Raw genomic sequence first — 15,830 nt, forward strand, 5'->3', positions numbered from 1 at the left:
AAAATCTTTACAGCCTGCCTGAAGCTAAGCAAAAATGGGCCAATCTGACCTCCTTAGGAAGGGAGTTCCAAAGTTGTGGTGCTGTCACAGAAAAGGCCCCATCCCATGTTCCCACCAACCTAGCCTCTCTTAGTGGTGGGGCAGGTTCATATGAGAGAAGGTGTTCTTTCAAATATCCTGGCCTCAAACCATGACATGCACTTAAAACAGTCATCAAACATCTCCTTTCCAGATAATAGCAGATGGCTTTTGTTTTGTACTAGTTCTTTTTCTTTACTTCAATAAATCTTTCCTACATGTTCCTGTAGCCCCATGTACATATGTATTTTAAACAAGATGTTTGTACCATAGAGCTTGTAAGTGCATCCTATTTATGCATTGCACTCAATACTTCTTAAACCTGCTTCAAATGAACTGTACACACTTGACTTTTGAAATCTTGACCTGGGAAATCACCTGAGTTTAGGGCATTTTAAGCAACTAGAGTTGTGTAGAATTGTAGCAAATAAGTGAGCATTGGTGAACATATTTGGCATTGGTAGGGATTCTAAATGCAGTTTCTTGTGAGTGACAATGTCAAAGAGGACATACCTGATGCCCAATTAGGCTCTGGTACCATTTTAAAGGTGTCATTACCTTAGAGAATACAAAACAAACACACAGATATTTCTGAGTCTCATATAACAAGCATTTCAAATAGCTTATTTTGTGTAAAATGTGTTAGTTTTCAGAATGACATGCCTTGATCGAAAATGCATTGGTCATTCTTAAGGTCATTTACAAGCATTCCAGTCTTCCTATAGCTTTAATAAATAACTGAAGTTACATGCCATAAAACACGCTGCACATTAAATTTCCAGTGTATTATGCAAAATCAGTATTCCCAGATGTATATTCCTAATTCCAACTAGTTCCTATCTGGTTTGAGTAGATTTTCCTTTCCAAGGAAGTGGTAGGTTGGATTTTACTGTATTGGTTTAGGTCTCTTTTGCTTTCTGTTGAATTCAAGCAATATTTATAGTGCATGTGGCTAAGCATTTAGTTTTATTGGTTATTTTGTTTAGTAATATACACATCTATAAAAACTGCTGGATAGTTGGAAATCCATTTCTCCACCACATTTAATTTCCCTTCTAGTATACTAATATAGCCTTCCTCACTTCCAGCATATGCAGTATAGCTTTCTAGCACATTTTATATTCGTATCACTGGAAAACATTGGCTACCTAATTCCCAGTACAACTGCTGATTAATAGTGGTGACATTTTACACAAACTGACAGATTTAGGGAGCAATCCTGTGTCCCCTAGACAGCGTGTGGGGGACGTAGGATATATCGATTTCCTGAATCCAAGCTAAGAGATAGGGCTCGGAGCTCAGAGCCAGGAAACCACGCTCCCCGCCCCCTCACAGCCAGCACAGAGAGAACTGTGCTGGCTGCTGCTATGAGCCTGCAAATGCAAGTTTGTAGAGAGTGAAAGGGGATGTTCCTGGAGGAGGTGAGGGGATGAGACTGGGACGGCAGTCGTATGACAAATCCTGTGGCTGCCCCAGCCTCCTTCCTACCTGCTCTCCAAACCCTTGGCTAGATGGGCGAAAATGCCCATCTAGCTTAAATACAGATTGGAAGGCATGACGCACCTCCCACTCTGCATAGGATACCCATAAGCCTCTGAGTTTGGAGGCTTACGTGAGTACCTAGGGTGGATCCCATAGGATTGTGCCTTTAGTGATGCAAGCTTTGAATCAAGATGGACTCTATTCTGCTTTAAATTGCATGTGAAAAACATGAGTGGAACACAACATTTAAAAGCTTACCTCATAACTGAAATTGATATATCCAGGATGTTGTGGCAACTGTAAGGGGGGGAAAAATCACATGTTTGCATTCATCATCCACCTCCCTTAAATATATTAACTTTGGATGGATGGGTAGGTTGAGATGGTTGCAAGTTTCATAGTTTGGTGTTTGAAACACCACAGCCAATCGTTTTTAAGTGTACATCCAAGATACTTTAAATATACACCTTAGTTTTCACTGTAGGGATGCTATAAATCTTCACTTGTCATTAACTGTTAATTCTTAACTAATTGTTTCAATTCAGTTATTTGAAATTAGTCACTAGCACTTACTGGAAGAGCAAATGTGGTACTTAAGAGGCACATAACCAAAGTCCAGCTTTCCATCTTTCCCATTGCAGGTCCTGTAATGATAAAAAGAGAATTCCTTTTCCCCTTGATAGGTCAAGTCAAAGCATACACCATACATAATTAATATTGGTATGTCTCATCTGTTCTTTGTTAAACCAACTTTTAAAATGTAAGCCAGGCTGCTCTATCTCCGTTGAATGTTAATGGCTTTGGATACAATCCAGTCAGTGTCCCCTTTACTTTACCTCAGAGGGAAAGTCAGGCATAACAGTTCTCTCTGCTGAAACTAACGATGAACCTTAAAGTGCTTCATTTTGTGGTGTGGGGAGAGAGTGCACATTGACCATAAGCTCTAGTGAAGATCATAAATTAAATTACTGTCCTGCTCATCCAAAAATTTGCACAGCATTACTTGCCTGCAGTTTTGTCCACCTTGTCTTGGTTTGACATCGCTGCTTGATATTGGACTAGTGTAGTGATTTACATGGTTCATTTGTTGGTGCCTGTTCTCAGAGCAGCAAAACTATGTTTTTAAAAATTATCCAGTTTATTGAGGAGGGTGGGGGCGATAATATTATAGTAGGCTGAAAGCTTTCATCAGTTGATGTTATTAATTAACTAAAAGTTTAATTGCAGACTAAAACTTATCCTTCATTTAATCAATGGAGATGGCAAAAAGCAAACATTTCCTCCTCCTGTCCCAGATTGTGTGCAAAGGAAACCCAACATTGATGTTTTCATCTAGGCTCCCCAGCCGCCCAAAGCTAGAAGATAGCTTTTCTAGCTTATCACAGGCGGCTAAATCTGAGGAGCTTCATTTAAATCAAAATTGATTTATTTATCACACCTGAGTGCCAGTAAACCTTGAAATTGAGGCAATATTCCATATTCCCCAAGTTCAATGAATGGTGAGCTGAAGATGGCTTTTCCTTCAATATGAGTGAAATGTTAACTGATTCACAGAGCAATCCTACCAGTTGCAGGGGTTTGGGGGGCAGGGAGAGATGGAGGGGAAGGAACCACATCATGCAAAGCCCTACTGGGCTTATAGCAGCAGAGTAGAATGTAGAGAGGAGTGGTGTTTGGGGGCTGAGAAGGGCCATCTGAGCTGGGATCTTCCCATCCAAATGTAGACCTCTCCCACCACCATGGCCCCCAGAGACAATAGGATTTCAGTCTAAATTGTAAATTATCTTGCACTTAAGAGAGTTTCCTCCTAATTCAGGATCCTCAAAAAGGCATTTTCTATAAACTGTTTAATCAGCCAGTCAGTTGACTGGTTTATTAAAAAAAAAAAAAAACTACCCAGAAAGTGAATTTTAAAAAACCAGTTTGATTTGAAGCCTATATGATCATGAAAAAAAATAAATATCTGAGAAAAAGGCTGAAGCAAAGCAACTTTTAATTAAATACTAAGGAGGTATAGTGGTATTACAAGTGAGCTAGAAATTATGTTCATGGACAGTCTTTGGAAAATCTTAAAAGCTTTATATTAAAGAGTATTTTAAAGTTTGGAAGTATAAGGACCCTGAAAAAAAAATTAGGACATGTATGCTCAGTCCAGTCCAGATATTCTCTGTCATTTGAAAAGAAAAGCATGAGTTACGTGTAAACAATATGTACTTTGTTGTGATTGAGCCTTTTAGTCTGCATCATTTGTTTAGGAAATATCAGTAGTTAATGAAAAAAATTAATAGGCAATTGAAAAATGAACAAGTTTACCTTTTGGAAGTTCTCTTGGATTCTTGATATGCGTTTTGCTCCAGTAACCTTGGTAGTTTAAGGGCTTTTCTTTCTTTGGCTCGTATTTAAACAGTTTTCACACATACAACAGCCAATCAGAATAAAATATTTAAAAAAAAAATCCTGTTGCATCATACTTTTTCAGACACCAAATCACACCTGGGTGGGAATGAATATTGTGATTAGGGTATGCAGTCTTTCATTATGCATGTATGGCTTGAGAAGACATATTATTTTCCACCTCCAAATTGCCTGTGATGCTTGTGAGAGTTGGTGATAGATTCAGTTCATCTTGCTTAACTTTAGTGGTAATTTGATCCTTCTCTTCAAATTGCCATATATTTCTTTTAAAATAAAATAAAAATCAAGCCACATCATTGTCTTACTCTGACTTCCACTGGCTTTCCTAATCAAATGATAAAGGCATAAGTATTTTTTAGCTGAATCTAGTATGATTATGATGTGATGTATTAATTTGGGGGTGGGGGAGTGAACAATTTATGAAGGTCTGACCCTTTAAAACAGCCTTTCCAAACCTGGCTCTGTCCTGATGTTTTGGGCTCCCATCAGCCCCAGCAAGTATGGAAGGTGATAAGGAATTATGGAATATGTAGCCCACAATATCTGGAGGGCACCAGGTTGGGAAGGCTGCCTAAAAAGAAGGGAAATTTGTTAACAAGTCAATAGTATTAGCCTTGTCACAATTCTCATATCTGTTTTATATAGTTATATGAGGTTTGGTCAAGTGGATATTTAGTTATCTTTATGCCTTGGGAAGGCTACGTTGAAGCAGTGAGTGGACCTTTTCATCTTGTATTATATGTTAAAAATCGCTATTATATTGGAAAACGTTTAGTTGTAAGGGATATATACATGGGATTATTTAAATTTTAAAGCAACACAATTCAAATCACTGCACAACTCAGATAGTTGTGAGGGTTATTTTTGCATGTTTGTGAATTCAGGAGGGTCACATTGCTCCGTTAATTATAGAAAAGCAATTTTAACTCAGCATTCACATCTTAATCTTCCTCTTTCACTATTAATCCTCCTTTTTCTCTAGACTCCATCACAAGAACACTTCTTTCTTTCTGCAACCCATCCATTACCTTCCCCTTCCTTCTTTCCTAAGATACAAGTCCCTTACCCCTGCCTGTTCCTTCTGCACCCCATAACACACACTCTTCTCTCTCTGTTTACCATCAAAGATCTTTCTGAACCGTCATCTTTCAGTTTGGAAATATTTTCACATATTTTTATTTCTGTGATGTAACATTGGCACTTCTGTTACCATTTGTGTTGCATATTTAGGAGGTGAGAGAGGTCAGTTGCTACAGAACAAGTCTACACTGTGCTATTATTTTGACTTTTAGAAGCCAAACACTTCTGTTTAAACTGTTAAACCATTCGTCTCCAAGAAATGAAAACTAATCTTTTAACTGATTTTTGTGGTATAGTGGTTTTAACACTCTTGATATATGGCAGTGGAAAATTATGGCCTCCTTTTTTTAACTTTTCTGTCCTGTCCCCATATCACTTCTCCTCGTTGAGTGTGACAGAAGAAGCACAGCAGGTTCTCACCTTCCCAGCAAAGAATGGACTATGGGAGTCTATGGTGCAGGTGAGCCATGTGGTGTGGCTTGCTGTAATAGGCTGGGAGATGGGCATGCAATGATATAGGCACGTAACCACCCTCACTTTTGATGGGGTGGGGTTGGGTGGGCCTTAGCTCTCTGCATAAAGAGGTGGGCAAAGACCTAAAATGGTGTATATTTGGAACTCCTCCATTACTGAAAACAGGGAGGGGCTGCAGTCTGCTAGTAGGCCTTATCTTGTGATCTGATTTAAACTATATATCGAGTGGGGAGACCATGCACTGCATTACACATGTCTAACTCCAAATAACTTTACATTTGGTCAACAGTCCTTGCATAACATAAATATGATTTTCACAGGAATTAGAAAACGGGTTGTGAACAAAGCACTGTAGGGTTGTGTTGATGTCCAAAGACATCTGGATCTGCCATCCTGAGCATGCTTCCTGAAGTTCCATTGATATCAATGAAGCATACATCCAAATAAATAAATATTCATATGTTTAAGAGAAAAGAATGCTACAAGCTGAGTAGCCATTGTTCAACTCTGGTGGTTAGTTTTGATGATGAGGATGCTCTCCACATGAAATCTCGGAAAGTTTTGCAGTTGACTACAGTTGCCTCAAAAACCACCTTGAGTAATATTTTTAAATGCCTAGGTCCCAGCCTTTTAAGGGCACACTCTTTTTGCATTTGTTCATTATATGTAGACATGTTGACATTTATTACCATATTCAAGGTCTGTGATTTACACATAACAATGTAAATTTTCTGACTGATGTAAATCAGATAAATATGCTTACTTGTTTACAATGAAATACAGAAATATACATTTGGGTTGCTTTTATGCAGACATAATGTTGAAAGCTATGTGCCAGTGCTTGCTTTTTCCCCATTTAAAAAAGTACCAATAAAGCAAGCAACACCAGTCATATTACCTGTTAAGCTTGTAATTTCAAGCAGTTGAAAGAATTTGGTAATTAGATGTCGGGGAAACTTCCTTGACTAAGCGAGAATTATGTACATGAATAGCATTTAGGGTGGGAGGTGATTACTTATGATAAAAACGGAGTGAAAATTGCTTGTCCATATTAACTGTCTACACGATCAGCAAAAAACCCTCTCATAAGGGATTTCTTAAAAGTGTCTTATGGGCTACCCTGGAAAATACAAATATTTAGTGGGAAATCCTTTGGTTCTTAAAGGTAATAAAATTTGCAATAGTTGTCATTAAAATTGCCATTTATACTTGTTTATGATGACTGAAGACACAACTCAGTTATCTACTTAATACATTGCATTGCTTCAGGTATAGTATGGGTTCAGGTATGTTTTCTTACCTGATTACCTTGAACTAGGATTGGTTCAAGGGAAAGTGGGAGCCTTGGGGCTGCTGCCATCTTTATTTCCCATGAATGCCTCTGGGCAGGTTACTTGTCCTCTGTGACTAGCCATGCCCACACATAGCAGCCATTTTATGGTTGTGCCCAGTACAGTTTCTAAAATTACCAGATGTGCCCATAGGTCCAATAGGTTGCCTACCTTTGTTCTAGAAGATATTTGCCCAATTTTACAGTTGGGAAGCACTGATGCTCAGAGAACTGTATAATCCAAGGCTAGCCAGTGAGTTCATGCAACAAGTTCTTGAGCCCAAACTGCCCGCTTTTAGTTCAGCCCTATTAATCCTATTTTAAAGATAAAGAACGTGAGTGTGAGAGCTCAAAGACTAGTCAATTTATTGATAACACAGGAATTAATGAGAAGAATCAACAAAATCCTCCATTCATCATTTTCCAGGCTGATGCTCCATTGTATCAGCTTACAAAATCAGCTTACAAATTGAAATCTTGAGAATCAGAGAAAGTGACTTGCAAAAGGTCAGATTCTGAATCCACTGCAGAAGACTGTGTTATAGCAATAGATTTACAGGTTGTTGTTGTTCAGTTGTTCAGTCGTGTCCGACTGTTCGTGACCCCATGGACCATAGCATGCCAGGCCTTCCTGTCCTGCGCTCTCTCCCGGAGCATGCTCAAGTCCATATTCATTGCATCAGTGATGCTATCTAGCCATCTCATCCTCTGCTTTCCCCTTCTCCTTTTGCCTTCAGTCTTTCCCAGCATCAGGGTCTTTTCCAGAGAGTTTTCTCTTCGCATTAGGTGGCCAAAATATTTAAGCTTCAGCTTCAGTAACTGTTCTTCCAATGAGCACTCAGGGTTGATTTCCTTTAGGATGGACTGATTTGACCTCCTTGCAGTCCAGGGGACTCGTAAGCGTCTTCTCCAGCACCACAGTTCGAAAGCATCAATTCTTCGGCACTCAGCCTTACAGGTATGGACCCCATATTCAGGGTAGGGGTGGAGAAGAGAGGACTGGGACAAGGCCAAAGTTAAAGGCTATTTGCGGAGTGAGTTATAGCATGAAACATACATGGGGAGGAAAGAGGTCTTCCTGACAGCTACAAATGTGCATGGCTGGGATCACTTAACATTGATTAGTCAGGGCAAAATCCTATGCATGTTTAGACAGAAAAAGGTCCTATAACTTCTAGCATTCCCTAGCCAGCATGGCTGGGAGGGGAATGCTGGGACTTGTAGGACATTTTTCTATCTAAACATGCATAAGATTGCACTCTTACTATATTAACATTCTCTACTATCATACTCTCATGGGGTGGTAAAAAGTGTAGTTTGATGTTCTTTCAGTGTATTCTTATGCACTAATCTAGTTTTGTGATTGCAAATGTGGAGATTGGGGTGTGTCATTATTCTGGATTAATTAGTTTCATGAACAACGGTGTGGTGGTAAACATTTTCATACAGCCATTTACAATGGGAAAGGTCTCCAATTTTGTAACAGGTGCAAGCTGTCTTGTCTGCAGGTTTTTGAAGCCTCTAGCAACTAATCCTTCCCAACCATACTTTCACCACACACCAATCACAATTTTTTTTAACAAAGAACAATTAAAAAAATTAAAAGAACAATTAAAGAAAATTAATGATACTAGTATAGCCTAAGTGAGGTTAACAGGCCAGCAACATTAGTTAGTTAACAATTAGTAAGCACTGGTCAATCCATAAACAGCAAAGCAATAAGCAGCCCAGTTCAATCCATGTTCGCTCAGAAGCAAATCTCACTGAGGGCCTACTTCCATTACAGCCTTGATGTTGCTTACTTGTTTTCAGCTATTTTTAAAGTCTTCTTGAAATAAATTACAAATTGCTACTTCATTAAAAATTAGCAGTTTTTTCTTATCTCTGTCCAGTGTTGGGAAAAAATATTGTATCCAGAACTATGGCTGCATGGAAACCTTCTCTGACCTGGTTCCTTCCAGATGTTTTGGACTACAACTCCCAGCATTTGTGACAATTGGGAGTTGCAGTCCAAAACATCTGGAAGTAACCAGGTTGGGAAGAACTTGGAGTATGAGCTCCATCTTCCTTATCTATTAGTCTCCTACCCAATATGGAAGTGAACAAAGATTTAAAAACTGCTTAGTCCCATCTTCCTTCAAACTCCAAGAGAGCTTGCAGATGAAGGGTTGAAAAATCTAGTTCCCTGTAGAAATCCAGAAGTGAAAGAGCTGAAAGGGAGCTGTGGAGAATCCCCACCCCACCCCTTCTTCCCATTTTTCTGAACCCTTGTATTTGCTCAGCTCTTGTGGACTTTGCGACCTGCCCCTAGCATACATGTTTAGGACCAAGTTTCACTGAGTTGAGGTTATCCTTAAGTTTACAAATTTATCTCATTTAAGGGAAGATGTAGCCTTTCAGGCTCCAAAACTCTTGCATGGATCAGCCTTGTGTAACTACACACTTGGGGGGTAGGTGTTTGTTTTATGTAAACCAGCAAGGCAGGAATAAAAGAGAAACTCAAATGAAATCGGGACCATAAAGAGATGCAGTGGGAAGGGGAGGGGATTTGCAATGAGCAGAAGGAATCAGGGATGAAGAGGAAAGAAAACAATAGAAATCAGCAAGGAAGGACAAAGTTTATTGAAGGAGGGCGGTTCAGCACCATGTTCCAGTTTGGGAAAAGGAAGAGAAGTGCTGCAACAACAAGAGTGGTGGAGACCAAGCAGAGCACTGGCTCAGTGACCCTTAGGAGAAATAGCAGGCTTGGGAAGAGAAGCAGTTCAGGGAGACGTGCAGTAGCACTTGAAGATCAGGTTGTGCAGAGAAAGCTGCTCAAAGTGGCTTCTTGTCAGCTTACTCTTTAACAAGATTGGGACTTTCCCAAGGCAGCGAATTATCCAGGAGACTGAAGAGAAGATTGGGCCATGTTCTGGGCAAACCAGGAGACTTGGAACACTTGCATTCCGTTTTAGTGAACGCAGTAGTACACTTTACATCTCGGTTAAGCTGATGAGTATATGCTATGACACTTATTTTTCATTATAATGATGTGACTGTTAATGTGCCATTCCTTGGGCTTTATCATACAAAGTATTTGTTTAAAAAACACACAACCCCTCGCCCCCCGATAGTTCCTTATAAACCATACATCCCCACCAACGTCATTGTTTACTGTATGGCAAACTCTGCTCATTTGATAATTTTAAGCAAGAAAAAAAGCAAAACTGAGAAGGTAGATTTTTTAAATAGCCTGTTTTACGTATACAGAAATGATTTTAGCAAATTAAAATAGCGATATGTTTTTCTATGTATGCTGGAGCACAAAGCAGTCTGTCACTTTTTCCTCTAACTTGTTCTCAAACAGAACAGGTGTAGGTCTGTATTGACTGCAAAAGCAGAATATCTTTGTGAGCAACATAGCATGCACACACACACACACACACACATATACACACATTCCATTGAGCTGAGTTTACTGGCTTGAACATAATCTTCTTCAACTATTTGTGCACCGGTGATTATTTCTATGGAATGGAATTTTCCTAAATGGGTGGTTTCAATAGATAAGGATTTATAATATATAATCGTACATGGCACCCAATTGCAGGATTTAATTGAACAGTAAACATACCCTGAGTCTTAAAAATGTTTGCACATTGGAAAGCAAAAATATTCAACCATGATTTTTATCCCTGTGCTAGAATACTATATGTGTTTCTTATCCATGTTGCAGCTAAAGATATGTAAAGGCCACAACCTAAAGCATGCTGAAGTGTGTTTAATGTAAGTGTGTTGAAGGGTCACGGGCAGCGTGATCCTATTGTGTCGGACCACCCCAATGTTTCCTAAGCCCTGCCCAGCTCTAGCTGGCAGGGTGGGAGTGAGGAAAGAGCAGCATTTGCTGCTTTCCCTTTGGGAGTTTTCCTGTTTTTTAAACTATGGAAATAATTTAGACTAGCCCTTCTCTAAATCTTTCCCTGAGTTGGGGCCATAGTGATGGACCAGGAGAGCTCTAGATCCTTTGGATAGAGTACCTGCCCCATTCCTTCCCCATCAGAGCAGGAATGGTCCCAGAAAGATCTGTGAGGACTGGGAGAGGGGATCCAAGATTGGAACTCCTCCTCTGAGGCTGGAGCTCTGTGTCCAACCTTGGAGGTGGCGATCCAGTCTCTCCTATGACCCCTGAGACATTGTCCCAGGGGCTATAGGATTGTAGCCTTAATGATGTACTAGATTGTGGATAAAATGTAAGAATATCTTAAAGTTGTAGAACAAGGATATGAAAGTTTTATATGCAAATGCTTTCAGAACTTGTGACAAAAGATTTGAATCCTTCTGTCAAGCATTTTCTGTTTTTGTTTTTGCCTGTAACTTTTGTTTCTGTGATTTGCAGTAATGGATCACTTTGTAATGTCTTGCCCATAGTGAAATCTTAGAGATAAGAAAGAATTAAGAGGAACTCACTCAATTGTCTGGCAATGAAACTTGGATTTCCTTTATAACCTTTTTAATCTTCCCTGTCCCAGGCTGGAAGTGAAATCAACCCATAGAAAGCAAGAGAGAAATTAAGGATTCTAGCATAGCTGTGATTGGGCAACAGCATGTCTGCACAGAGAAATAAAAGGTATCAAAGAGGAGTTTGTGCTCAATTCAGATCTTATTTCATGTAAGAAGTGCATTTTTAAACTTCTTTTAAATAGTTTAGTTTTTAAACTGCGGCAATAAAACAGTCACGCTAATGCAAATACAGTCCATTCTCCGTGCATTGCAGATTGAGGGCAAAGAATGTGCTGAGAGACAATGGTTTATGGCAGTTCTGCAAAGAAGTCCATTATTAATTACAGGTTAGAGGTGGGGCTGAGGTTGCTTTAGATTTCGAGGCAAAATCCCCCATGGAAAACATCACTCAGGTGCAGGGAAGTCCAAATCAGTTTCATGCAGAAGTCTTGTGCACCTTCAGACTTGCACGAACATTCATACTTTTAAATGTTAAAAATACTTTTTTTAAAAAAAGTAAGTCTTTTAGAAAGGGCATGAGCTCCTTGCTTCTTTTGTTTCTGGTTGAACGTGCTGCTACCTAATCTAAACTAAAATGTTGAATTTCTCCATTGTTTTCTATTGGCAGCTCTTATTTCCACCCTGGGTGGAGAGAAAAAACTGTGTGAATCTAGCAAGTATATGAGTGAAGTAGCATACCAGAGGTGAATGATGGGTAAAAAGTATGAAATAAACATACTGAAGATACATGAGAATATCAACAACTGCAGCATTTATCTATTGTTTTACTTAGAGCCGCTCAATACACAAAGGTATCAAACTTGCCATTTTTGAAATGAGCAAAAAATGATAATAATCCATAGACAAATGATCAAGACAAGCGCAATTTATTTTATCTTTTAAAACTGAAGATCCAAGCCGCAGTAGAAGAGCTTCGAAAGGACTTTGCCCATTGTCCGTCCCTATAGATTAGTGTTAAACATTGTACAGATGCCTGTGTTAAGCTACAGTGGAAGAGGGAGGGTGACTGGGGAGTGGTAGCTACCTGCTGAATAAGCAGCAAGTTCCCATTTCAAATTTGGCACCTTTTCCCTTCCACCTGGAAGCAGAACTGAAAGAATGGTGGAGGAATTCAGATTGTGAATCGTGTATAGTAGAAGAATGAAGGACAAAGCTCTTTCTGACACTAATTCTGATTAGTGGGGGAAATTAGGGATTGGGCTGCATAGGTTAAAGAAGATTGGAGGAGACATTGCTAGTGGTATCTAACAGATGCAGCCATTTTTCTTTCTTTTGGTAGGAGTTCTAGAGGGAAATGAAGGGCAGGGGAGAATCTGGACCAGCCAAATGCCTCTGAAAGTTCAAAATGCCATGTGCTCAGCGCAGGGTTAGTTTTTGAAGAGTATCCAGAAACTTCAGTTGGTCCAGAATGTGGGAACAAGGATATTAGTGGGTGATTACCAATTGGAGCATATTAAACTTAACTTAAAACAGCTGCCCTGGTCGCCTATTCGTTTCCAGGCATAATTTAAAATGTTGGTGATTACCTTTAAAGCCCTAAATGGCTTGGGCCCAGGATATCAGCTTGCCCATTCCCTGAGACCTGCTGGGGAGGCTCTTCTTCATGTCCCAGCGGTGGCTGCGGCACCACTAATTGGGATATGGGAGAGGGCATTTTCTGTGACCAGGCCTAGATTTTGGAACTCTCCACCTGTGGAAGTCTGCTTGCCCCCCCCCTTTCTTTTCACCACCTGGCTAAGGTGGTGGTGCTGGTTGTTGTTCTGTCAAGCATTTAGTCTGCCAGGTTAAGGATGCTTTTATGACTGCCCCTCTGGTTTTATTTGCTGCACCTGTTTTTACTTCTGTTTATTTTTGTTAATTAACTTCTGTTGGATTTTATTTTATTTTTAAGCTGCTGCAAGCTTCCCTCAGCACTGCAAATGCAGTGGGAGAGTGGGATATACCTGTTGTAAATAAATAAAAGAACAGTGTGAAATTGATTCTCTCCCTGCTGTTTGTCCCTACAGTATGTAAGACTCATACTAAGAATCACATTTTCTCGGAATACAGAGGTTCCATTTGGCTCTCATGCATAATATCTGTTTAAAGACATCTTGTCCATGAATGTCTAATATTCATTTTTTCTCTCTCTCTCTCTCTCCATCTAAGCCAGTGGTCATTGTTGTCATACCTTCCAACAATTAATTCCCTAAGTTGTCGATGCATCATGAAAAGTAGAAACTTCGTATTGCTGCCTGGTGTTGTTTTTCCTTTTATCTCTGCAGAATGGGAAGTGGGCAGGGGTCAGGGAGAGAGAGAAGAGAAGCAGCTCGGAGCATGGCATACCATAACATTGCAACAAATGTTGGGTCAGTAGGCAAAATTTTTGGAAGTGGAAATCATTGTGTGGGTCAGAGAGTTGGTTGGAGCTCTGATCCAACCTTAGACTTCTACTTGTCCCCATAAGTTGCTTGTCTCCATTTAATCCAGCACTCTCTTTCCTACAGTGGCAATCCAAGTGCCTCTGCAAAGCTTATATGAGGCTAAGGCTAACAGCATTTCATCTTGTTCCATATTTGAGGATCTTAGTAAATCCATATCAACAGTTGCTTGTCCTTGGTATCTGGCATGCAGAGATATGGCTTTGAACACAGTGGGGCCACTTAGCTATCATGGCTTCTAGAAGAGGTGTTTATAGGTGGGGCTGGAGTGGAGCAGGTAATAGCAGCTTTACTTGGATAAAACCACGCAAAGGTGTGATAGGAGTGGCTGGGAAGGTAGTTATGTCCTGCTAGGAGGCACCAGATCCCTGTGGAACCCCTTCTCATGTAAGAAAGAAGACATGTCCCCACATTTCCTCCACAGATAGTGTCTTCACTGCAATGTTTGAAGGGCAATCACTTATCTGAAAGCATGGCCAGGTGCCCATGACTGATCAGTATTCCTGGGTAGGTGTTTACTGTGTGATTTGAGACATAAGAAGGCTGCTCAGATATTACAGAAAATGAGCAGTTGAACCACAGGGGAAGCTGTGGTATACGATAATGTGAAGAAACCATTAAATGTGCAGTATTTTTCCATGAGTCTGGGTGTTGCTTATCTCATCTCTCATTATTTCTCTTACAAATTAGATATGTAGCAGCAAAAGTTATTTTATTTTGGTCTTTAAAAATTTTGGTCTTTAAAAATTAAAAAATGTCTTAGGAAGCTGCCGTATACCAAGTCAGACCATCTAGCTCAATATTGCCTACACCAGGGGAGGTCAACTTGTAGCCTTCCAGGTGTTCTGCCATACAACTCCCATATCCCTCATCATTGGCTATGCTGGCTAGGACTGATGGGAGTTGTATGCCAAAACATCTGGAGAGCCACAGGTTTCCCACCTCTGACTGGCAGAGGCTCTCCAGAGTTTCAGGAGTCTGTCTCAGCCCTACCTGGAGGAACTTTCTGTGTGCAAAGGAGGTGCTCCACCACTGAACTGTAGCCCTTCCCAGAGCTGTTGCCATTGTGAACCTGATTTCTTAATCCACACCTCTTTATCCACAAGGGATCAACTTCAGTTCTTGTAGTTCACTTCAGTTAGACTGTAAAATCAGTTATGGTTGTGAATCACGCACCTGGTGCCTCTTAAGGGAAGAAGAGTTGGATTAAGACTCTGGCTCTGACTGAGAGAGGCACAAATCCTGTCCTGTAGAGGTAAGGGGATGGGACACGGCCTCTGGAAGCTGTTGACACTACAACTAGTGCTGCTGTCTCTCAGTGTCGGGACCATTTTGTCTGCTTCTAATCGGAAGGAAGATATACATACATACACACACAAGCAGATGCACATACAAATTGGAATAGCAACTCGTGGGGAGCGATGACTGATGATAATATGTTGTCATCCATAGATTATGCTTTTTAGAGTCAAATTCTAAAAATACATGGGGAGAGCAATCCTATGGTCCCTGAGCAAGCATCCGAGGGACTATAGGATGGCTCTGATTCCTCCCTCCAAGGTCAGAGACAGTGCTCCGCCTATGGAAGGGGGAGTCGGAGATCCATCCCCTTCCCCCACCTCCATGTAGCTAGCATGGAGAGAACTGAGCCAGCTGCCTCTATGAGTTTGGAAAATCAACCTCGGAGAGGGGAAAGGGGGGCAGTCCAATGGGCAGGGAGGGGAAAAGACCAGAGAGGCCAGGATACGATTTATCCTGAGCCTCCCCCAGTTTCTTTCCCTCCACGTCCAAACTGCCTTTGCTAAATGGGCTGAAAAGCGAAGATTGGAGGATGGGGAGGCAAAGATTGCCTCCACCGCTCCTCCTATCCTGCCGGCTTCAGCCTAGCAGGGCATAGGAATCTCAGAAGATTCCTATGCCCTGCTTGGAATATCCTTGTGCTGAATACATGATTTGTATGGGAAAAAAATTTAAACATTGTTATTGTTTGTATGGGGCGTGTTTTTGCAAATAAAATAAGAACAAACTACCAGTATATAGAGAGGACAAAG

General features: G+C 40.5%; 2 protein-coding genes across 5 annotated transcripts in view; one reads left to right on the plus strand and one right to left on the minus strand.

Moving 5' to 3' along the window:
- The window catches only part of ARHGAP6 (Rho GTPase activating protein 6), a 311,607-nt gene that overhangs the window by 210,137 nt on the left and 85,640 nt on the right, over positions 1-15,830 (plus strand). The gene's annotated exons all lie outside the window — the stretch shown is intronic.
- AMELX (amelogenin X-linked) overlaps positions 1-15,830 on the minus strand; it is a 41,124-nt gene that overhangs the window by 2,438 nt on the left and 22,856 nt on the right. Inside the window, exons 2-5 of the mRNA XM_084844211.1 lie at positions 3,874-4,053; positions 2,134-2,204; positions 1,819-1,857; positions 592-636 (exon numbers count right to left, since the gene is read on the minus strand). Coding sequence (XP_084700337.1) covers positions 592-636; positions 1,819-1,857; positions 2,134-2,196 — 147 coding nt within the window. The 5' untranslated portion in view covers positions 2,197-2,204; positions 3,874-4,053. The remainder of the gene's footprint in view (positions 1-591; positions 637-1,818; positions 1,858-2,133; positions 2,205-3,873; positions 4,054-15,830) is intronic.

This window comes from Heloderma suspectum, chromosome 3, assembly GCF_057233095.1.
Source record: "Heloderma suspectum isolate Gila_16-S chromosome 3, 16-S_ref, whole genome shotgun sequence".
Taxonomy (NCBI): Eukaryota; Metazoa; Chordata; class Lepidosauria; order Squamata; family Helodermatidae; genus Heloderma; species Heloderma suspectum.